We start from the raw sequence: 25048 nt of genomic DNA, 5'->3' as shown, positions 1-25048 counted from the left end.
ACGTGCATTTCTTACAGGTCAGCAGGGATAATCACAGGGAATCATGCATGTATTGTATAGATTAGGGTTGTCCCGATACCGATACTAGTATCGGTATCGGCACCGATACCTAGCATTTGCCCAAGTACTTGTACTCGGGCAAATGCTCCCGATGCTTCCCCCGATACCTAGAAGTCAGCTGTGATCGGTGCATGGGGTAGTTACAAGATTCTCCCCCAGCGGCTTTCAGCTGCTTTAGTGACATACAGCGGTGATCGCTCACCGCTGTATGTCACTGCATCCTCCACCATGCCCCCTCCTTTCCTCTGTCCCCCTCCGTTCCTCTCTTCTTTTCTGTTCCCCTCCGCTGTCCCCTCCGTTCCTCTCTCCTTCTCTGTGTCTCTCCGCTGTCCCCTCCGTTCCTCTCTCCTTCCCTGTGCCTCTCCGCTGTCCCCTCCGTTCCCCTCCGTTCCCCTCTCCTTCTCTGTGCCTCTCCGCTGTCCCCTCCGTTACCCTCTCCTTCTCTGTCCCCCTCCGTTCCGCCGTCCTCCTCCTCCTTCCTTTGTGAATGGACAGAGTCAGCTGACTCTGTCCATTCACATAACTGAAACATTGTAATCTCCTGTGATTACGATGTCTCAGTTTATGAATGGAGAGGAGCCGCTGTCTTCTCTCCATTCATTCTCAGTGCAGCTGAGGCTGCAGAGAAAGGGACTGGGGAATCTCTATCCTCTGTCTCAAGGGGGAGATATCAGTGGTCTGTTAAGACCCCTGATATCTCACCAAAGCCCCCCAAGAGGGCTGATAAAAAAAAAAAAATAAATAATTTTTATATAATATATATATATATATATATATATATATATATATATATATATATATATATATATATATATATATATATATATATATATTGCAATAAAGAATAAAAAAAAATTATTGTTAAAAATTGTAAATTAAAAAAAAAAAACACACACACACACACATACACCATTCACCCCCCCCCCCCCCCCCCCCAACAACAAAAAAAAAAACCCTGTTAAAAAAAAAAAAAAAACTCTCACGTGACATAAAAAAAAAAAAAAAAGTATCGGTATCGGCGAGTACTTGAAAAAAGTATCGGTATTTGTACTCGGTCCTAAAAAAGTGGTATCGGGACAACCCTAGTATAGATGTAGTGCATATTACACTGTTTTGCATGGATTGCCACCAAAGCATTCCAGGAAACCAATGTTAACAAGGGAAAACACAAAACTTCACACAACTCTAGTCTTTGGAGAAAACTAAATCCAAGACTCCAGCAGTTCTACAAAACAAAAATTAATATTATACTTGATTCCCTCAGGGCTCTTGCCATAATGTTCAAGTAATGGTATATTTGCATATTATGGCACACTTACATTCCAACGTGGAAAAATCCAATGATGCAAAACCATCATCACTCTTGCCGTCATATTCACCGGATCTGGAGCCTCCAGCCAACTCCAGGGAAGATATAACTCCAACAAGTGCACACAGGGTTAATTATTTTCTGGTACCTACAGCATGCCATGCATGTGCAGCCCAGAAAAAACAGCTTCTATGACAGAAGAGATATACAGAGTATTCACTGCCATAAAACCCTTCCTGCTAGCAATTTTTCTTATACATGACATTAGTTCCATTTTAATTGCTTTGGTGCCCTATAAGAAATAAGCACAACTGTACAACAGAGCCTTGGGTTTATCTACTGGTTTTACCAATTATGTCTAGTTGGAATGTTTTTTTTAAATTCACTCTTATTTCAGTAGGGCATACAAATCATTATGCCAAAATCCCTCACCATCTTGCATCCTCTGTCCCCTGTACACATAGCCTAGACAGGACATGGAATGCATGCTTTTGTTCTCACCAGATCAGCAACTTTACACAGCTCATCACTTAGCTGGTCAAAAAGCTTCACGGTCTCAGCACTTGGAGGAGCAGTACACACTTTCTCCACTAGGGACTCCGAATTTCTTAAGGCATTATCTTGAACTAACTGGAATCCTTCTGGAGAACTTAACTCAGGAACTCCAAACAGGCCCTGTGGTAGACAATACAAGTAACGTTAAAAGACTGTTGAAGGCGGCCTCACATAATGATCACAGCTGCAGTCTTTATAAATAACATCCATCCAATAACATCCTTGTGCTGCACCAAGCAGCTGCCTTGCTGCATTTTGAATACAGGTCAGCTGCTTGGAACGGGCGCCATTCAGAGAATGTTTTGCATGCTCCGAATGAATGCACATCATTCTCTGATTGGATGAGGTGGAGATTATAATAATACGCCCCACCTCTCCACCACATCCAATCAGAACGATTTGCCATTCAGAAAATGCAAAACAATCTCTCATTGGCACCGATGCCATGCAGTCAGCCTCCTGTGTTCAAAATACATCAGGGCAGCAGCTCAACATGGAACCCAGAGGCAAGTGGAAATCACTGAAGTAGCGGTGTCTACTACAGTAATGGCCAACTTCCAGGGGCACCGTGCAGGTATGGGGCTTGATGAATCCCAGGCGCCAGTTTGCCATGGCAACAAGAAATTGCTTCCTGGCGCCTGGGCTGCCGCCCAAATGCTTTCATACCCCCCCCCCCCTTATATATCCCGGGCTCCTATATGACCTATAGGGGAATTTTAAAGGGTCGCCTATGGAAAATATAGGGTGCTGAAGTTTGTCGCCATTTCACGGGCACACGCAAATTTAGGGTTTGTCATGTTGGGTATCTATTTACTCGTTGCAACCATGGCTTTGATAAATTTTTAAAAATTGGGTAATTTATTGCATTTTAGTGCTGAAATTATGTGTTTCCTAGACCACTGTGGTAATATCGTGTGACATAAAAAATTGGGGCTACCAATATTTTATTCTCTAGGGTGTCTGCTTTCAGAAAATATTAAATGTTTTGTTTTTTTTTTGTAATTTTCAGGTCTAAAATTATCACAAGAACAGCTCTAGCAGTGAAAAGCATTAACCACTTCAGCCCCAGAAAGATTTACCCCCTTAAAGCAGAGTTCCAACCACATATATGATTTTTTTTTTTTTTAATCCATCTGTTACTATCATATTATGCTAATGTTGTATTCGTTAGGCTGATAACTAGCGCCACTTTTGTTAGTATTCTATTAAAAAAACATACCTTATATTCCTCCTGCTCGGGCATTCCCATCTTGCTTATGGGCAGGCGAAGCCCACAAGCATAAACTTCCTGGTTTACGGTGCTGCTGAATGACCAGCATGCACTGCCCATTCTCGTGCATACACAGTAAGCACACATCGCATCAATGAGAGCCCTCGTGCTGCCCACTGACTCCTGGGAAAAAATGACACACATCTCCCAGGAGCCCTAACGAGCACAGGCACCGAGGGAAATTACCTAAATCACCGTGGAGCTAAAAGAGGCAGAATACATGGGACCCCATAGCAACAATGAAGAAGGGGCAAGAAATAAAAAAAAGTCCAATTGTTGTTGCTGAAGGATTATGATGCTTATTTCTGTAAAGTAAATTTTATGGGTGGAACTCCGCTTTAACCACTTGACAACTGGGCACTTAAACCCCCTCCTGCCCAGACCAATTTTCAGCGCTCTCACATTTTGAATGACAATTACTCAGTCATGCAATACTGTACCCAAATTAATTTTTTTTTTTTTTTTTTTCATTTTGGTGGTATTTGATCATCTCTGGGTTTTTTATTTTTTGCGCTATAAATGAAAAAAAGACCGAAAATTTTGAAAAAAACTAAACCCAATTTTCTTAGTTTCTGTGATAAAATTTAGAAAATTATTAATTTTTCTTCAGAAATTGTGGCCACAATTTATACGGCTACATATCTTTGGTAAAAATAACCCAAATTAATGGGTATTATTTGGTCTGTGGGAAAGTTAGAGAGTCTACAAGTTATGGTGCAAATCATAAAAAATTGATCACACCTGATGTACTGGTGGCCTATCTCATTTCTTGCGACCCGAACAAGCCAGGAAAGTACAAATACCCCCCAAATGACCCCTTTTTGGAAAGTAGACATTCCAAGGTATTTAGTAAGATGCATGGTTAGCTTTTTGATGTTGTAATTTTTTCCCACAATTCTTTGCAAAAAGAAGATTTTTTTCTTCCCCCACAAAATTGTCATTGTAATAGGTTATTTCTCTCACATGGCAAGTGTATACCACAAATGACACATCAAAATACAGTCTGCTACTCCTCCTGGAGTATTACGACACCACATGTGTGGGACTTTTTCACAGCCTAGCCACATAGAGAGGCCCAACATGCAGGGAGCACCATTACGTGTTCTAGGAGCATAAATTACACATCTAAATTGTTGACTACCTATTACACTTTTGAAGGCCCTAGAGCACCAGGACAATGACACGTGACACTGACGTGGCACTGATGACACGTGGCACTGATGACAGATGGCACTAATACGTGGCGCTGATGACACGTGACACTGATGACAGATGGCACTAATATGTGGCGCTGATGACACGTGGCACTGATGACACGTGACACTGATGACACGTGACACTGATGACACTAATACGTGGCACTGATGACACGTGACACTGATGATAGATGGCGCTAATATGTGGCACTGATGACAGATGGCACTAATACATGGCACTGATGACACTAATACGTGGCACTGATGACAGACGGCACTAATGACACATGACACTGATAACAGATGGCACGTGACACTGACAGGTGGCACTAATGACAAATGGAACTGATACTTGGCACTGATGACAGATAGCACTAATATGTGGCACTGACAGATGGCACTTATACGTGGCACTGGGGACAGATGGCACTGACGACAAATGGCAGTGTGGTCACTTTATTTTCCGTTTTTTTTTTTACACTCACCGATGCAGCCGTTCACTCTCCCTCCTCACACGCTGTCTCTGTGTGACGAGGGAGAGCTGGTAATGGGAGATGATCTCATATGTTTACATATGAGATCACCTCTCATTGGAAGCTCCGATCGCACTGTAAACGGCCGCTGTGATTGGCCATTTACAGCGATCTGTGACTGGCTGTGTCCAAGGGACACGGCCGGCACAGAATTTCCCTGATGCGCGCCCGCTGGAGCGCGCATCACGGAAGTAAACAGGAGGACATTCAGGGATGCCCTCCCGGCAATTGGAGTCCGCGCTGTAGCCGTCTTTCGGCTATAGCGCGGGCGCAAAGTGGTTAAAGTGGAGTTCCACCCACTTTTACAACTCTTCAGCATCCCTCACTAAACTGTTCACCGTAAACGAATTGGATATTTTTAATTTTTTTTTCTCAGCACTTACTGTATATCTGCTGTATTCATTTTTCACTTCCTCCTCCCTGGCCGCGGCCCATCGCATCATTTCCTGTTTGCAATGCCTTCTGGGAAGGGGCGGAAACTTCCTCTGACACTGTTGTTGCTAAGGAAACCTGACCTGAAACTTATTACACTGCTTGTGCTGCACTGAGCATGTGCGAGATCTGCAAGGATGAGATCCAGGAAGAAATACAGTCTGGCTTCAGATGCCCACACTTAAGATGGCCACGGCCTGCTGTAAGTTTATAAAATAACAAACTACTGCCATAAACTAACAAAACAGACCTTAGTTTACAGACTAACTTTACTAGAACACATTAAGCTTGTGTATTATGGGGGTATTTTTATTTAAAAACTATAATTTCGGCCGGAACACCACTTTAATGACCAGGCCATTTTTTGTGATACGGCACTACGGCACAATTGCGCGGTCGTGCGATGTTGTACCCAAACAAAATTGACGTCCTTTTTTTCCCCCACAAATAGAGCTTTTTGGTGGTATTTGGTCACCTCTGCGGTTTTTATTTTTTGCGCTATAAAAAAAAGGAGCAACAATATTTTTTACTTTCTGCTATAAATACATATGCAAAAAATTTAAAAAATGAATTCATCCATCAGTTTAGGCCAATATATATTCTGCTACATATTAACCGCTAAGCCACCGCCCACCGTCGTATGACGGCTGGACGAGGCTTCTGTTGTTCTGGGAGGACGTCATATGACGTCCTCGCCCTCCCGAGCCACTAGGGGGCGCGCGCGTGCCCGCTGCGTCACTCGGGACCCAGTCCGCGTGCCCGGCGGCCGCGATGTCCGCCGGGCACCCGCGACTGCCGGGTAACAGAGCAGGAGCGTGGATCTGTGCATGTAAACACAGATCCACGTCCTGTCAGAGAGGAGAGGAGACCGATGGCGTGTCCCTTGTACATAGGGACAGCGATCGGTCACCTCCCCCAGTCAGTCCCCTCCCCCCACAGTTAGAATCACCTCCTTAGGTCATACATTAACCCCTCGAGCGCCCCCTAGTGTTAACCCCTTCCCTGCCAGTCACATTTACACAGTAATCAATGCAATTTTATAGCATTGATCGCTGTATAAATGTGAATGGTCCCAAAAATGTGTCAAAAGTGTCCGATGTGTCCGCCGCAATATCGTAGTCACAATAAAAATTGCAGATCGCCGCCATTACTAGTAAAAAATAAATAAATAATAAAAATGCTATAAATCTATCCCCTATTTTGTAGACGCTATAACTTTTGCGCAAACCAATCAATATACGCTTATCGCAATTTTTTTTTACCAAAAATATGTAGAAGAATACGTATCGGCCTAAACTGAGGAAAAAATTTGTTAAAAAAAAAAATTGGATATTTATTATAGCAAAAAGTAAAAAATATTGTGTTTTTTCAAAATTGTCCCTCTTCTTTTGTTTATAGCGCAATAAATAAAAACCGCAGAGGTGATCAAATACCACCAAAAGAAAGCTCTATTTGTGGGGAAAAAAAATGATAAAAATGTAATTAAGGTGCAGTGAAACATGACCGCGCAATTGTCATTCAAAGTGCGACAGCGCTGAAAACTGAAAAATGGCTTGGGCAGGAAGGGGGTGTAAGTGCCCTGTATTGAGGTGGTTAAAGACTACATAAAAAAAAAAAAAAAAAAATCGCAATAAGCGTATATTGATTGAAGTTATAGCATTTACAAAATAGGGGAAAGATTTTAGGGACTTTTTATTTTTTCTATTGTTTTTACTAGCAATGGTGGCGATTTTTAGTGGGACTGCGACATTACGGCGGACAAATCTGACCCCAAGTGACACTTTTTGGTGACCAGTGAGACCAATACAGTGATCATTGCTTTAAAAATGCACTGATCGCTGTATAAACGGCACATGTAACATGTTCCACCTGTAAGCTTTGTTAGTTAAAAGCAAATTTGTCAAGCCCTAAAGGTATGGTATATACTGTTACATTATTACAAGCTGGACTAATGTAGCCATGTGTGAAATATCCATACCTGGAATTTTTTTTAACCCCCTCAGCACTGGAAGATCGCAACTGTGGGGGGTATGTGGAGGCGGTTGTGGGGCAGAGGACTTCAGACCAGCTGGAACCAACACAAGAAATTTCTCATTTAAAGTGGATATAAACGCTCTCCTATACCCAGTGAAGTGAAGAGCCTCAGATGATACACAGAGATTAAACAAATCTCCCTACATAAGTTTTACATGTATATCTGCTGTCTTTAGCTTGCTATATTTTTTAGAATTCTTACATCGTGTTAGAATTTTCACTTTCTCATTCAGCACTGGGAGTTTATTCTTGGCTTAAACTGTGTGACAGCTGATTGGAGAAAAGGCACACACACCCCCTCCACACAGGCAGAAAAATGAAGATACTTTCAGAGCTGTGCTGTGACAAGACAAGCTCTCTGCAAATCTATTTATAGCACCCACCCTGACACACATTTTCAGCTGCTTTTATCTCCCATCTCTGAGAACTTGTCAGAAGTTATCATGCTGATCACAGAGAAACAAAACAGCAGAAACACACGAGAGAGAAGTAAACAATACAGATAACAGTATCTCACGAAATGTGAAGTAGTGAGTGTACAGCTTGTATAAGTGTAAATTTGCTGTCCCCTCAAACTAACTCAACACACAACCATTCATGTCTAAATCGCTGGTAATAAAAGTCAGTACACCCCTAAGTGAAATTGTCCAAATTGGGCCCAAAAAGTGTCAATATTTTGTGTGGCCACCATTATTTTCCAGCACTGCCTTAAACCTCTTGGGCATGGAGTTCACCAGAGCATCACGGGTTGCCACTGGAGTCCTCTTCAACTCCTCCATGACATCACGGAGCTGGTGGATGTTAGAGACCTTGTGCTCCTCCACCTTCCGTTTGAGGAGCCCCAAAGATGCGTCTTTGTACTCCTCACCTGGTTGCCGCCACACACACTTGACACCATCTGAACCAAATACGTTTATCTTGGTCTCATTAGACCACAGGACATGGTTCCAGTAATCCACGTCCTTAGTCTGCTTGTCTTCAGCAAACTGTTCGCAGGCTTTCTTGTGCATCATCTTTAGAAGAGGCATCCTTCTGGGACGACAGCCATGCAGACCAATTTGATACAGGCTGACCCCCCACCCCTTCAACCTTTGCAGCAATGCTGGCAGCACTCATACGTCTATTTCTCAAGGACAACCTCTGGATATGATGCTGAGCATGGGCACTCAACGCCTTTGGTCGACAATGGCGAGGCCTGTTCTGAGTGGAACCTGTCCTGTTAAACCACTGTATAGTCTTGACCACCGTGCTGCAGCTCAGTTTCAGGATCTTGGCAATCTTCTTATAGCCTAGGCCATCTTTATGTAGAGCAACAATTCTTTTTTTCTGATCCTCAGAGAGTTCTTTGCCATGAGGTGCCAAGTTGAACTTCCAGTGACCAGCATGAGAGTGAGAGCAATGACACCAAATTTAACACACCTGCTCCCCATTCACACCTGAGACCTTGTAACACTAACGAGTCACATGACACCGTGGAGGGAAAATTGGTAATTGGGCCCAATTTGGACATTTTCACTTAGGGTTGTACTCATTTTTGTTGCCAGTGGTTTAGACATTAATTGGTGTGTTTTGAGTTATTTTGAGGGGACAGCAAATTTACACTGTTATACAAGCTGTACACTCACTACTTTACATTGTAGCAACCTGTAATTTCTTCAGTGCTGTCACATGAAAAGGTGTAATAAAATATTTTTAATATAAATGTGAGGGAGGTACTCACTTTTGTGAGATAATGTATGTGCCTAAATCAGATTTCATGAATCGGGTTTACATCCACTTTAAGCTCCATTCACACCTGGGCGTTCCGGAATCGTGGGCAGAATTGGGCGATTCTGCCCATGATTCCAGAAACGTGGCAAAACGCGGGACATTGTAATGTCACCCCAATCGAGGTGCGACTTTGCCACTGTTGTGGAGCGATAAATCATGCTGCAATCGTGGCAAAGTGCAACGCGCGACGCTGTCACCTGGATAAAACTCTGGCTCCTTTTTGAGCGACAAGCTTCGCACACCAAAATTGCACTGTGAAAGGGGTGCCATTAAGAAGTAATGACATCGCAAACACATCACGTGTTTTGCTGTGATTCTGGAATCGCAGGGAGAATCGCCCAATTCTGCCCACGATTCCAGGACGCCCAGGTGTGAATGGAGCCTACATGTAAGTGCTATCCCTTGTGCTTTTTTTCATTTACCTAAACTTAGGCTTTAAGAGCCCTTTCACACTGGGGCGGTTTGCAGGCGCTATTGCGCTAATAGCGCCTGCAAACCGACCCGAAAGTGCCACTGCTTTGTATCTATTGTGAAAGCCCCCAGGGCTTTCACACTGGAGCGGTACGCTAGCAGGACGGTAAAAAAAGTCCTGCTAGCAGCATCTTTGGAGCGGTGAAGGAGCGTCACTGCTCCTGCCCATTGAAATCAATGGGACGGCGCGGCTATACCGCCAGCAAAGCGCCTCTGCAGAGGCGCTTTGCGGTGGTATTTAACCCTTTCTCGGCCGCTAGCGGGGGATAAAACCGCCCCGCTAGCGGCCGAATACCGACGGTAAAACGCCGCTAATAATAGCAGCGTTTTACCGCCGACGCCGCCCCCGCCCCAGTGTGAAAGGGCCCTTAGTGTTAATATGTGTATGTTACTGTAATATTTTCACTTTTATTGCCTGGCCGCTTGCCCATTCACAGGATCCTTTGTTTACTATGAACCCATTGCTGGAATACAAAGCCTTCTGTGAATGGGAAAGGGGAGAAAGGGCGGTATATAACACTGCAGACCGCAACTGTCAGAGCCACTCTCCCTGTACTTCCATTAAATGAAAGTGACATCTTAAAGTGGTTGTAAACCTCAGACATGAAATGTAAACAAAGCATATCCCTCTATAGCAGTGATGGCGAACCTTGGCACCCCAGATGTTTTGGAACTACATTTCCCATGATGCTCATGCACTCTGCAGTGTAGTTAAGCATCATGGGAAATGTAGTTCCAAAACATCTGGGGTGCCAAGGTTTGCCATCACTGCTCTATAGTGTGTACTTGTCTCACTTAAGAGCACTAAGTGTCATTTCTGTCTCCTGCTTTCTTCCTCTCTTATCTTCATAAATCACTTCTGACAAGTTTTCCTGACACCAAGAGAAAAATGGTGCCAGGGGAGGGACCTCTAGCTGATTGCTAGCCTCAGCTATGTTCCTGTGTGAAGGAGGGCTGCGTCCCTTCCCTCCAATCAGCTCTCTCCTCACTGAGCTCAGCAGGGTGTAACTTCAGCTCTTCACCCTCCTTTTTTTTGAGCTCTCAGACAAGCTTTATAAATTCAGCACTTTGAACGGATGTAGAGATGATAGCAGATAAACAGGTACAACTTATGTAGGAGGATTGGTTTCATCTCTGTGTATCACCTGAGGCCAGTCACTTCACTGGGTATATGTTTATAGGGTTTACAAGCACTTTAACTCATATATCCTCTACAGCAGGGTTTCTCAGTCGGGGTTACATATAACCCTAGGGTTCCTCCAGAGGTGGCTAGGGGTTCCCTCAGCAATTACCAAATTCTGCCCCTTAGGTAAGTTCCCACTGGCACCAATGATCTTTTTAGCTATCTGTAAAGGGGTAAATTTCCCAGTGACTACAAGTTTAAGGAGCATTCTTCCCACTGACCATCACACTAATGCAGTGGTTCTCAACTCCTGTCCTCAGGACCCACTAACAGGCCAGATTTTAAGTATTAGCCCTCATGCACATAGGCTGTTAAAAAAACGTTATGAAAACGCCAGTATCTTTGCAGTGCTTTTTTTAAACTTTTTTCAGCGTTTTTCAGCGTTTTTGCAATAGCGTTTTTGAGCGTTTTTCCGCGTTAGCGTTTTTGAGCGTTTTTTTTTTCAAATGTTTTTTTTTTTTTTCCAATGGATCAAAAACGCTAAAAAACATTGGTGAATGACGTTTTTGAGCGTTTCAGCGTTAGAGCGTTTTTACAGCTGAAAAACGTCTCTCAGAACCCACTGGACCTGGGTTTTTTTTACAGCTTAAAAACGCCTATGCCACTTGCAGCTCAAAAACGCCTAGGTGGGCATGAAGCCATAGACTAACATAGACAGGCCTTTTTAAGCTGCAAAAAAGCTCAAAAAAGCAGCTGTAAAAACGTCTGTGTGCATGAGGACTTACTTTGGGGAGATGCATACTAGAAGGCCTCATGCACACTGGACGTTTTTGGACATTTTTACAGCAGCTGTTTTTGGCTGTAGACGTTTTTTTCTAGTCATTAAACTCTCCATCATGTTATTCTATGTGTCCATGCACACATAGGCTGTTATCAGCAGTTTTGGGCAGTAACGTTTTTGAGCAGTAAAAAAAAAAAAAAAAAAAAAAAACACACAAAACTAGTAGGTGCTGAGAGACGTTTTTCAGCTGTAAAAACGATCTAACGCTGATAAACGCTCAAAAACGTCGCTCACCAGCGTTTAACATTTTTAATCTATTGAAAAAAAAAAAAATTTTCCCCCCCAAAAAACCGCTAAACGTGGAAAAACACTAATAAACGCTACAAATTGCAAAAACGTTGAAAAAAGTTGAAAAACTCACTGCAAAGCTACTGGCGTTTTTATAACGTTATTTTAACGTCCAGTGTGCATGAGGCCGAATACTGCAATCACTTAGCAGCAAATGACATCACCAGTGATGTATTTCAGTTATCATTCAAACCTGACATGTTAGTGGATCCTGAGGACAGGAGTTAAGAACCACTGAACTAATGTATCATGAGTTGTAGCTATAGTAATTATTAGCAGGGGTTCCCTGAGACTGGAAAGTTATATCAAGGGTTCCTCGTGTTGAGAAAGGCTGATCTACAGATTTCAGAAAAAAATTTAAAAAAAAAATTGGAAACTTGGGTTTACAATGCTCCAAATTAGCCTTACAGCATAAGTATTGCTAAGTAATGCTAGAAGGCCTGACTCCAGGGGGGTCTATTTATTGAAAAAAAAAAAAAAAAATGCATAGCTATTGGTCTGGTGAGACTGGCAGGTACATTTGTTCAGTGTGAATGGGGCAAACCCCAAATGTTATCAGGCTATTCCATCTACAGGTCGAATGTTTCCCCATTCAAGGAAAAACCAGTGGCTCGGAAAAATACTGGATGGCACCATGTATACTTATTTATGATGATCTTCAGCACCATCTAGTGGTAAAGATTTGGTATTTTCCTGAACCACTTTTTTTTCCCTCCATGAATAAACATTAGAGGGAAAAGTGTGATTTTGCTGCTTTCATACTGAAGAAATGTACATACCGGTTTCATCACATGCTTCAATCATTAATGTTGGCTTGGGAGATTTTTTTTTATTATTCCCGATTATTTTGGAGGGGAATGACAGTTTCCATGTATAACATGCTGCTTCACTGAAAATTGGTGTATTAGGCTTATTTATATCTCTAGTACATCAGTTCTCACCCCAAACAGTTACTGCATCCATCATTCAGATTTATGCTGGGGTGATCATTTAGAGAACTGCAGAATCTTGCATTTTCTATCAATAGTCAGGTTCTGTGTTTACCTGTAATTTGCAATGTATAGATTTTATTACTTAGGGCCCGTTTACACCTTTGTGCCATGGTCACTCGCATTATGTGTGTTGAACACATCCACACTAAGATACAGAAAATGCAGGAGGTAGGATTATAGGTCCACTGGGGTGTGTTAGGCAGACTATTCAAAAGAACAGACTCTGCCTCAGCACAACATGTGTGATCATACCACAACTCACTGCCCAAGTGTCAACCGATCTTTAAATCTGAACTAAAGTCTACATGGCAGTGACTGTGCAGTTACAGGTTATGCAGGTTGGTGGCGGGGGATGTAGGGAAGTGGGCCGGAAATGAAGAGTGCATAAAAGTGGGTCATCATTGGGGGAACACTGCAAAGTGGGTAAGCCCCGGGTGCTCAGGTCAGGGCAATAGGATGTGGGTCAGTGCTGGGGGATGCAAGGAAACAGACCGTCCAGTGGTGGGAGACAAGGGAACATGGGCCAGAGAAGGGGGTGCTGGAAGAAACCGGTAAGACCCCTTTCACACTGGGGCATTTTTCAGGCGCCTTAGCGTTAAAAAAAGCGCTTGTAAAGCGCCTGAAAGAAGCCTCATCTGTGATCCCACTGTAAAAGCCCGAGCCCTTTCACACTGCCAGCACCCGAAAAACGCTGGTAAAGCGCCGCTTAAGACCCTTTTCACATTGGGACGTTTTTCGGGCACTGGCAGTGTGAAAGGTCTCGGGCCATCAGCGCACCCAGCCTGGTGGCAAAAACACGAAAGCGCTGCAAAGAAGCTACTTGCAGGACTTTTTTTGACGCCCTGCCAGCGCAGCAGCCCAGTGTGAAAGCACTCGGGGTTTCACATTGCAATTGTAGATGAGAATTTTTTCAGGCGCTTTTTTTAACGCTAAAGCGCCTGAAAACCCCCCCAGTGTGAAAGGGGTTTAAGTGTGTCAGCCCAGGGGGACATGGGATTGTGGTTCAGTGCCAGGAGACAAGAGTCAGCGGCAGAAGAAATGGCAAAGTGGGTTAGAGCAGGTAGACACAGGGTCAGTGCCGAGAGATCTGGGAATGTGGGTCAGTGTTGGGAAATGAGGGCCAGGGTCGAGAGACAAGGGTCAAAGCAGGGGGTCAGAGCTGGAAGACCAGGATAGTCCTGGGAGACGTGGGTCAAGAGAAGAGAGTTGTGCTGGGAGATGAGGGTCAAAGCTGGGAGATCTGGGGATGAGGGTCAAAGCAGGGGGTCACAGGTCAGCACCAGGAGACAAAGGTTGGCATAGGGAAGACATGGATTGGGGTATGAGGAATCGGCACCAGAAGGGTCGGGAGAAGACAGTCAAGGCTGGGAGATGAGGGGCAGTGCCAAGAAAATCGAGGCCCTATTCACACCTGAGCGTAGCGTTTGCAGGCAGAAAGTTGTGCGATTTTGTACAGGTCAAAAGGTCTCCAAATGTAAAAAGCAGAAAAACGCCCAAATCTACCTAAAAAAAGTCCCAGAACCTGTTTGAGCATCAGGCGTTTTGGAGTGGAGATGTAAACCATCTCCATAGTGAATAATTGATCTCTCTTTTTCCCCTCCAGCGTTTCGTGGCTTCAAGCTACAAAATGCTCAAGTGTTAATGGGGCCTTAAGGATGAGGGTCAGTGCAGAGGGTCACAGGTCAGCACTAGGTGACAAGGGTCAGCAAAGGGAGACGTGAATTGGTGCTGGGATTTATAGATAAGGGTGGGAGATGAAGGGCAGTGCCAGGAGATGAGGTTTGGCACTGGCAGACACTGGTCAGGAAAAGAAAGACAGTGCCTAGGAGACTGAGGGATAAGAGTGAGAACAGGGGTTAGGTCAGCATCTGGGGACGAGGGTCAGAGCAGGGGGGGTCACAGGTCAGTATTTGGAGACAAGGGCTGGGGTCAAGAGATGAGCATCAAGAAATGAGGGCAAGATTAGGGGTCACGGGTCAGCATCTGGAGATGAGGGACGGGGTAGGAGACAAGCATCAGGAGATGAGGGCTGGGGTCAAGAGATGAGGGCAAGATCGAGGGGTCACAGGTCAGCAGACAAGCATCAGGAGATGAGTGTCAGGGTCCGGAGATGTGGGGTCAGAGCAGGGGTTTACAGGTCAGAGCTGGAAGACAAGAGTTGGTGCTGGGAGACATGGGTCAGTGCCAGAAGATGTGGGAAATGAGGGTCCAGAGGCGTGGAGTCAGAATAGGGGGTCATAGGTCACCATTAGGAGACGAGGGCCGGGGTCATAGGTCACCATTAGGAGACGAGGGCCGGGGTCATAGGTCAACATTAGGAGACGAGGGCCGGGGTCATAGGTCAACATTAGGAGACGAGGGCCGGGGTCATAGGTCAACATTAGGAGACGAGGGCCGGGGTCATAGGTCAACATTAGGAGACGAGGGCCGGGGTCATAGGTCACCATTAGGAGACGAGGGCCGGGGTCATAGGTCACCATTAGGAGACGAGGGCCGGGGTCATAGGTCACCATTAGGAGAGGGCTGAGGTCATAGGTCACCATTAGGAAACGAGGGTTGAGGTCATAGGTCACCATTAGGAGACGAGGGCTGGGGTCAGGAGATGCGGGGTCATAGGTCAGTATTAGGAGACGAGGGCTGGGGTCAGGAGATGTGGGGTCATAGGTCAGCATTAGGAGACGAGGGCTGGGGTCATAGGTCAGCATTAGGAGACGAGGGCTGGGGTCATAGGTCAGCATTAGGAGACGAGGGCTGGGGTCATAGGTCAGCATTAGGAGACGAGGGCTGGGGTCAGGAGATGTAAGGTCATAGGTCACCATTAGGAGACGAGGGCTGGGGTCAGGAGATGCGGGGTCATAGGTCAGCATTAGGAGACGAGGGCTGGGGTCATAGGTCAGCATTAGGAGACGAGGGCTGGGGTCATAGGTCAGCATTAGGAGACGAGGGCTGGGGTCATAGGTCAGCATTAGGAGACGAGGGCTGGGGTCATAGGTCAGCATTAGGAGACGAGGGCTGGGGTCATAGGTCAGCATTAGGAGACGAGGGCTGGGGTCAGGAGATATAAGGTCATAGGTCACCATTAGGAGACGAGGGCTGGGGTCAGGAGATGCGGGGTCATAGGTCAGCATTAGGAGACGAGGACTGGGGTCATAGGTCAGCATTAGGAGACGAGGGCTGGGGTCAGAAGATGTGGGGTCATGGATCAGCACCAGGCACAGCTCACACCCCCCGGCCGCCTCTCACCGTCCTCTTCCCGAACACATCCAGCCTCCTCTGTTGCTTCACATTGAAAGCGGCACCGACAGGAGCCCAGCCGGTACTGACAGAGCGATGCCCGGATCCCCCCCGGACTTGTAGGGACAGGCTGTAGAGAAGGCGCCGCAAGGACAGCATGTTGCCTAATGACACCCGGCTCTGGGTGACCCGCTAGAGAGGAGGTGGAAACGCGGTCATGTGACCTCCGGAGAGAGGGCGGGAATGACGAATGTGTGTGGAGAGGGAGAAGACACGGGGGTGGTGCATAGAGTTGACATTCAAATCAAGAGTACACAGGCCACGCCCATTGACCAATAGCAGAGCCGCGAGCTGAAAGCTGGGTTGAGGGGGCGGAGCCTGCTCTGGAGACAGCCAATCAAGCTGTTCGTCACGCCCACCTTAATGTCTTCCTACAGAATCACAGCTGCACGCTAAGAGGGCAGGGATTGTCACTAGACGAATTAGAGAGAGAGGGGCGGGCATTTTCTGTAGCCGATTCGGACATTTTTACTACTATGGATCGGAGGAAACCATGGGCGGGTCTAAGACCAGCTGCGCCACCCACCGATGTCACCAGTGTAGTGAAAAAAGGTAGCTCCCCCCAATCTGATCATTTATATGTAATATTCACCATGGAGGAGGCCCTGTCATTATATGTATTCTCTATTAAAGTGGTTGTAAACTGTGTTTTACCCATTTATACCTACAGGTAATCCTATAATAAGGCTTACATGTAGGTACTGTGACTATCTCCGGCTGGAGAATGTGGGGGAGGAGCCGGGGATGCCGAAGCTGTCAATTAGGAGTACACAAGCCACGCCAAGCCAAGCCACCAATAGCAGAGCCGCGAGGAGATAGCTGGGTTGAGGGGGCGGAGTTTGTGAGAGACAGCCAATCAAGTGCGAGCGCACGGCGGAAGGGCAATACCTTACTGCGTCACTCGCTGGGAGGATCAGTCTGTGATAGCCCAGATAGAGGAGGCGTACGATTCGGCTGTTCTCCGTCCCGCCCACCTTAATGTCTTCCTACAGAATCACAGCTGCACGCCAAGAGGGCGGAGATTGTCACTAGGGGATTTAGAGCGAGAGTGGTGTACCGACATATTCGGCGACCCATCAAAGTTTGCTACGGAAGTGACGTTCCGTCGCCGCCATCGTGCTACACCCCAAACTCGTCCACAGTAAGGATACACTAAGAAGGGAGGAAAGCGGACATGTTGTTACACCCACTGGAGTTTTTCATTTTACACGTATTTCTAACAGTAAAGTGTGTTTATATAGTGAAATACAGTACTTAGAACTCCGTCTGACTGCTTAGATGTTGCATTTTAAAAGCAGCAAACTTCTGTCAGATTAGCAAACCTGTGAGATGATCCGCTGCTTTTAAAATTCAAGATCTAAGTAGTCAGAAGGAGTTGTAAATACTGTATTTCACTATATAAACTGATTTTACTGTTATAAATACGTGTAAAATGCAAAACTCCGGTGGGTGTAACAACATGTCCACTTTCCCCTTTCTTAGTGTATCCTTACTGTGGACGAGTTTGGGGTGTAGCAAGATGGCGGCGACGGAACGTCACTTCCGTAACAAACTGCGATGGGTCGCCGAATATGTCGTTACAGGGGCGGGCATTTACTGAAGCCGAGTCTGATATTTTTACTAAAGGATTGGAGGAAAGCCTGGGTGGGTCTAGGCAGGTGCTCTGTCAGATAGTGCCCGAGATGTACAGCGCATGCGCAGTATGAAACAGCACAACAGCTGATTTTACGATCAGCTGTTGTGACAGCGCCTGCGCACAATGGCCAATGGAAGACATTTTTATGTCAGATTGTACCTGGTGAGGCGTGTTCATGTCAGTGAGGGGCGGATTTGTACATGTTGGGGGCGGATTTTTAAATGATGGGCAGTGCTGTAGAACAAATTTTATTCTGCTATTTTTCCTGGACGCTTGCAGGACGTGCCCATCTTTTAAAAATCTGCACCCAACATGTACAAATCCGCCCCTCACCGACATGAACACGCCTCGCCAGCGCCAGGCACAATCTGACAGAAACATTTCTTCCTTCGGGTATTGTGCGCAGGCACCGTCACAACAGCTGTTCCGTACGGCGCATGCGCAGTACATCCTGGGCACTTCTCGATAGCGGGCACTATCCGACAGATCACCGGCTGTGCCACCCACTGATGTCACCAGTGTAAGAAAAAAACAAAGTCCATGTGTCACTGACAGTGAAGAGAGGTAACTCCCCCAATCTGATCATTTATATATTCACCATGAAAGAGGCCCTGTCATTACCTGTATTCTCTATTAATAATGATCAATATAAGACTGGCTAATAACAAATGATAATAATAGAAGATATTGATAAATAATAATAGAAGCGAATAATAATAGATTACAATTATGTTTATAATTCTGTATTTATATTATTAGCATCCATCTAATTATTATTGCCATCTTCCAATCGTCAGCATGTTACTGTATATTAACCACTTAAAGCGGAGTTCCACCCATTTTAAAAGTCAGCAGCTACAAAAAGTGTAGCTGCTGACTTTTAATAATCAGACACTCACCTGTCCCACAGTCCAGCGATGGGGGCGTATGAAGCTCCGCTCCTCTCCCCCCCTTCTCCGCAGCGCCAGCATTCTAACTGTGGGCGTGAGCCATGAATGGCCGGGAAATCTTCTGGGACCTGTGACGTGTCCCAGAAGATTGCAGGGAGGGAGGGGGGAGAGGTGATCTTCCTTCTGGCGCTGTGACGTTAGGGGAGCAAGTGGGAGCTGGGGTGCCTGTTAAAACAGGGTACCCGCTCCCCCCCCCCAAAAAAATGACATGCCAAATATGGCATGTCAGGGGGTCACCAGAGCTTAAAGTGGAAGTTCCATTTTTGGGTGGAACTCTGCTTTAAGGACCAGAAGATTTTCCTGCTGAATGACCAGGCCATTTTTTTCCCCACAAATAGAGCTTTCTTTTGGTGGTATTTGATCACCTCTGCGTTTTTTATGTTTTACGCTATAAACAAAAAAAGAGCGACAATTTTGATTTTTTTTTAACTTTTTCCTATAATAAACATCCCCATAAATGTTTTAAAAAAACAAATTTCTTCATCAGTTTAGGCCAATATTTATTCTTCTACATATTTTTGGTAAAAAAAAAAAAATAAAAAAATAAAAAATCGCAATAAGTGTACTGAGTGGTGTGATGGTAGCCCCAAATCCTTCAATTGCACAGCAGCCACTGTCAGTGTCTCTACACCCTCACCTTCCCTGTTTGTGAGGGCAGGTGGAGCTCTACCCTTTGAGTCAGTGTGTGTGCATGTATATATGTAAGGCAAGGCCTTTAGACTGTATGCTCCCTCAAGGATAAGCTCAGCTTTGGTACCACGTTACTAAGGGCCCTTTCACAGGGCTTTCTGATCAGGTCTGCCTGTCAGTCTTTCAGGCAGACCTGAGTGGACACTCCATCAGTGGCGGCCCGTCCATAGGGGGCGCCCCCCCCCCAATCTGTAAAAGAAAAAATTATCACTTTAAGAGTGACCGAGCGCCGGTCTATGGGAATCTTCCCAGCCTGCAATCAGCTGATTGCAAGCTGGGAAGTTGATTTGCCCATGTTTAGTGATGCGCCCGCAAACACTCCCCCATTCTTAAATCTCCAGTGATTTGCCATTGCAGCTTCTGTTCTTTTATTTTAATGGCCGAGAGCGGAGGATGGTGGGCGGTGCTTTTCACGGCACTGCGTTACTTCCGGTTTCTGGCTTATTGTGTTTGGTAGTGCGTGGTGACTGGAGTAAAGAAAGCCTGATTGACTCCTGAGCTTCGCTGGCGGCTTCTAAGGTATGTAAACCTCCGCGTGCCATCTGTTGTCACAGACGGTGTCTCACTCTCTCTCCTCCTAGCTGACTGACTCAGTCAGTTTGTATGTGGCCGCAGCAGGCGAGCTGCCTCTCTGCTCCGTACACACTAATCCCTGGAGGCTGTGGAGGCCTGGACCGTGGACCCTTTCCTCACTGTCAGTTGGTTCCCTTCCCTGTGCTTCTCTGCAGTGCTCTGCCCCCCTCTCATTCTCTCCACTCACTTAGTGAGCGACAGGGGGGGTCTGTGCTGATGATGGGGGGGTGCAGACTGGGGGGGGGGGGGGGGTAATTGTGCAGATGGTGGGGTAATTGTGCAGGATTTGTGAGACATGCTATATACCCCGATTTGTGAGAAATGTTATATACCAGGCTTTGTGAGACATGCTATGTACCAGGCTTTGTGAGACATGCTATGTACCAGGCTTTGAGGTCTGATGGGGCAGGAATTGGGACTGATCTGAGGGGCAAAGGGCCAGGAATTGGATTGATGGGCACAGTGGCTGCGTTTGATGGTACAGTGAGGCTGCAATTGATAGGTTTTGTTTTCATAAATTTTACAGTTTGCACCCCCCCAAAAAAATTTTGAGCACCAACCGCCACTGCACTCCATTCACCCCTATGGGGCAGCGGTGACATGTCCGCTGACATCCGAGCCTGTCCGCCAAATCCAGGCGGATGGTGACCCTATTTTCCATCCGTTTTCCGAAACTGATGAAAACAGACAGGCAGTCTGTTTTCATCAATCTCCCCATAGAGGAGAGCAGGACTCTGCTCACGGTGCAGAGATGGACCTGTCAGAGACAGACCTATCATCCACATGCTCAGCTCTGTGTGTATGGGACAAACAGAGCATGGCTGAGCCCCGCCCCCTGCTCCCTGGCTGTGGTTGACAGTAGGGCCAATGGCTCCCGCTGCTGTGTCTGAGCCAATGAGGAGAGACTCAAGAGAGCCTCCACCCTCGTGCACATCACTGGCTCAGGCAAGTATTAGGGGGCGGGGCTGCACTCTAAAGGTGTTAGATTTTAAAAAAAAAAAAAAAAAAAAAAAAAAACAATCTACAGCCTTTCAAACCACTTGAAGGCTGATAACAGATCACATTCCTAAGCGCTTATAGACCTTTTTCTAATCAAAGAGGTCCTTAATTTTTGTAAGTCATTCTAGCCTAGGGGGTGGAATGAGTACCTGGCACTTTATCATGGGAAGCACTTAAATATTGGTGAAGGAGTGCAATTAGTATTTTAATTGCCTGAAGAACTGTCTTTTGAAGATAATCAGTTTGCACTAAATGTTTGGCACTTTTTTGGTACAGTTGCACATTATTTATCATCTGGAGGATATTGAAGAACAAAAGACACAGATACTGTTCATTTTTTGCATGTTTGCACTTTATTTATAGGACATTAAGCACTTGTTTTTTTGCACGTTGTATTTTATTTGAAGGAAAATTATTTGCATTGACAAAGATTTTTTTTCTTAAATTTTAAGATTAGAAACAAGTCTATACAATTGAGTGGCGTGGCGTGGCGTGGCGTGGCTGCAAACCTCTTCTCGGGTCCCCTGCCAGCGCTCTTGGCTCCGCCCCTCCGTCCAGTGTCCCCCACAGGAAGCCGCGTCCCCTGGGTTCACTAATGCATGTTCGCTACCTAGCCCCGCTACTGCATCCACTGACACAGACAGCGGGACACAGCCCAGCCCCTAGTCACTTTTCTTTGATTGACAGCAGCGGAAGCCAATGGCTCCCAGGGCCACAGCAAAGCCAGTGAGACTCAGAAGTGAGGGGAGAGAAGAGCTGCAGACGTGCACTGCGCTGGATCAAATGAGGGCTCAGGTAAAAAGGGGGTGAGGGGAAACTTCAGATTGTTTGTTCAGTGTCCACTCCCATTAACCACCTCAATACATGGCACTTACACCCCCTTCCTGCCCAGGCCATTTTTCAGCACTGTCACACTTTGAATGACAATTACGCAGTCATGCCACACTGTAACCATGTGAAATTTTTATTATTTTCTTCACACAAAAAGCTTTTAGTAGTATTTAATCACTGCTGGGTTTTTTTACTAAAAAATTTAAAAAAAAAAAAAAAAGGACTGAAAATATTGAAAACAAATACAAGTGTTTTAGTTTCTGTCAGTAAATTTTTCTCCTTTACTGATGTGCGCTGATGAGGCGACACTTATGGAGAGGTGTGTTATTGTTTAGGGTGGAGAGGGGGATTATTGTGTAGGATGGAAAGGTGGTGAGGTGTGTTATTGTTTAGGGTGGAGAGGGGGATTATTGTGTAGGATGGAAAGGTGGTGAGGTGTGTTATTGTTTAGGGTGGAGAGGGGGATTATTGTGTAGGATGGAAAGGTGGTGAGGTGTGTTATTGTTTAGGGTGGAGAGGGGGTGAGGGGTGTTTTGTTTAGGGTGGTCCTCTCCCCTCACAGGCTGGATGCCTAGTGAGGAAAAGATGGCTCCCGCTCGGCTCCACACCATTGGATGGCGGAAGTGACCCCAGCTCTTACATTAAGGAGGTCCTGTCATGCTTTTTTTCCTAATACAAGGGATGTTTACATTCCTTGTAATAGGAATAAAAGTGACCCAAAATTTATTTTTAAAAAAGGACAGTGTAAAAAAGTAAAATAAAAAAATATTTTTAAAGCGCCTGCATATGAAAACAGTGTTTAAACCCCACATGTGAGGCATCGCCGCGATCCTTGAGAGCAATAATTCTAGCAAAAGACCTCTAACTCAAAACTGGTAACCTGTAGAAATTTTTAAAAGTCGCCTATGGAGCGGGCACAATATCGAAGCGTTACATGTTGGGTACCAATTTACTCGGCGTAACATTATCTTTCAGAAAATAAAAAGGGCTAACTTTACCTATTTGTTAATTCAAATAAAGGGTATTATTTGCCCAAAAAATTTGCTTGTAAGACCCCTGCACAGATACGAAGTATTGCAACGACCACCACTTTATTCTCTAGGGTGCCTGAAAAAAAAAAAAAAATAAAAAAAATTTAATATATATATTTTTTATACACACACGCACGCTCCCCTAGTTACAAACGACTCCTACTTACAAACGGAGGGAGACTAAATTTAAGAGAGAGTAAATCTACCCACAGGAAAGGAAATTCACTCCTGTAAGAGTTATTATGGGGGGGGGGGGGGGGGGGGGGGGGGAGAGAGGAGGGAAGTACCTTCACTGAAGCTTTATCACCATGGGTTGTTTCCACAACAACCCAAAATTTTTTAAATTCCAGTTGTCATTGGGACAGAAAGTGAGGTGAAATCTTCTGAACAGGGGCACAGTCAGGAAAACAAGTGTTACAGGGGTGTTAACCCTTCTCTATGCTATCCAAAAAGCTTACAAATCATTTTTTTGGCTGTAACTAAACTTCAAAAAAAAAAAAATTTACTTGTTCCGACTTAAAAACAAACCTACAGAACCTATGTCCCTATCTTGTTTGTAACCCGGGGAACGCCTGTATAATAATGTTTGGGGGTTCTATGTAATTTTCTAGCAAAACCCCCCCCAGATTTTAACTTGTAAACACCAAATCTGAAACATGGGTACGATCCTTAAGTAGTTAAATAAAGGGATTGGGAGAGAAGAGCTGATGTTAGACATCACATTCAGACAACACCCATGTGGTCTTCTTGTTCTCTGTCAGGACACTGATTTTGCAAAACTGTCCCTTATGTGTTCTAAAAGTGATGCAAAATTCTTCTACCCGTCTAGAACTTGTACTGCGCCACTTTTACAATGCACCAGACACTTTAGCAAAATCTGTCTGAGCCAGTTTCTCTCTGTATGCCAGAAGCATTAGTGTAAATTAGCTCCACTTTCATACGGTCTGTATTTTAATTTGGCATATTCCTTGCGTCACAATGTAAAAGTGAAGCATTTCACAATGACCTGAATTTGTGGCAAGAGTCACTGTCAGAACCAAAAGGGTCACAAATGCTTCATCAATCTATCACAAAAGTGGTGCAGCAGTTTTATTGAATCCTCCCACTATCTTTATATATTCTACAGTCACAGACGGAAGATAGGACTGAAGGGGTCAGTTCTTGTGATAAATAGGGGGCCAGGTCTACGAGAGGCAGGATCATGCTCCCATACCTGATAACTAAATTGCATGAGCAGGGCAGCTTTGGCTAGAAGTTGCAGACTTGTAACCGATAAACAATCAGGACTGAGTGGGCATGTCTGGCTCTGACAAGTGGAGCTGCATGCTGGCATCCGATTTGCTGAGCAGTGTGGCATTGGTACTTCATAGTGGGAGGGCAGTATAAATCTGCATGTCACACTGAGGGAGCCTCAGTCGGCACCTAGCCAACCAGAGCAGTGTCACACTTCAAGTGAGCTATGTGTAGAAAATCTGAGATGAAGCTCTGCACCTCTTCTCTGTGTACAACTTCAAACCATTAATACTCAAAGACGTTCAGGAGGGGAGGCCAACACACTCCAGGGACCCAGTAAACCTTCCTTTAGAGCCTGGAGTTGAAGGTGGGATGTTCCCTCAGAAAAGCTGGATGAATCTGCTCAGCTCAAGCAAGGAAGAAGGCAATCCTCTACGAATGGTAGGACCAGATCTACTTTTTATGGGAGTGTTTGCATTTGTTGTATGGATGTTGTGTTCTTATTCTATGTGTATGGACTCTGCATAGTCAATTATGTTTGCCATCAGTTAATCAAGCATAACATGAAAGCTAGTGTACTAGACATATATTATTGGAAAGGACAAGTACCGACCCATAATCTAGGGAGTAAATTCACTTCTTCCCAAGTAATCAATTGATCACAGCATCCCCTGAAGTCATCTCTAGCCAAACTTGCTCTTTATTACTTTGAGTGGCGAGTCGGGTCATTCCTGATCCACAGCCCACCTCTTTGCTGTGAGAATGACCCAGCCTGCAGCTCACTGGAGAAAAAAAAAAAAAAAAAAAAAAAAAAAAAAAATTTTAATTAAAAGGACGTTCGTTCCAATTTCTAACAGTGACGGAAAAATTTAGAAATAGAAAACTTCTTGGTCAACGGAATTTTCAGACAGTGTATGTGGTTTTCGTTCAGAAATGA

General features: G+C 45.2%; 1 protein-coding gene across 3 annotated transcripts in view; it reads right to left on the bottom strand.

Annotated features, from left to right (window-relative positions):
* The window catches only part of MIPEP (mitochondrial intermediate peptidase), a 236515-nt gene that overhangs the window by 203415 nt on the left and 8052 nt on the right, over positions 1–25048 (bottom strand). The window contains exons 1-2 of one of the 3 annotated variants that reach the window (XR_012241497.1): positions 16118–16388; positions 1871–2044 (exon numbers count right to left, since the gene is read on the bottom strand). Coding sequence is in view for 2 of the 3 variants with exons in the window: in XM_073613433.1 (XP_073469534.1) it covers positions 1871–2044; positions 16118–16267 (324 nt within the window). In the remaining variant the exon portion in view is untranslated. Of the gene's footprint in view, positions 1–1870; positions 2045–16117; positions 16389–25048 lie in introns of those variants that run through there. The other 2 variants (XM_073613433.1, XM_073613434.1) reach the window with 2 other exon arrangements.

Source organism: Aquarana catesbeiana, linkage group LG02 (assembly GCF_042186555.1).
Source record: "Aquarana catesbeiana isolate 2022-GZ linkage group LG02, ASM4218655v1, whole genome shotgun sequence".
Classification (NCBI taxonomy): domain Eukaryota; kingdom Metazoa; phylum Chordata; class Amphibia; order Anura; family Ranidae; genus Aquarana; species Aquarana catesbeiana.
Note: the sequence above shows the minus strand (reverse complement) of the source record. Positions and strands in the feature narration are given on the sequence as shown.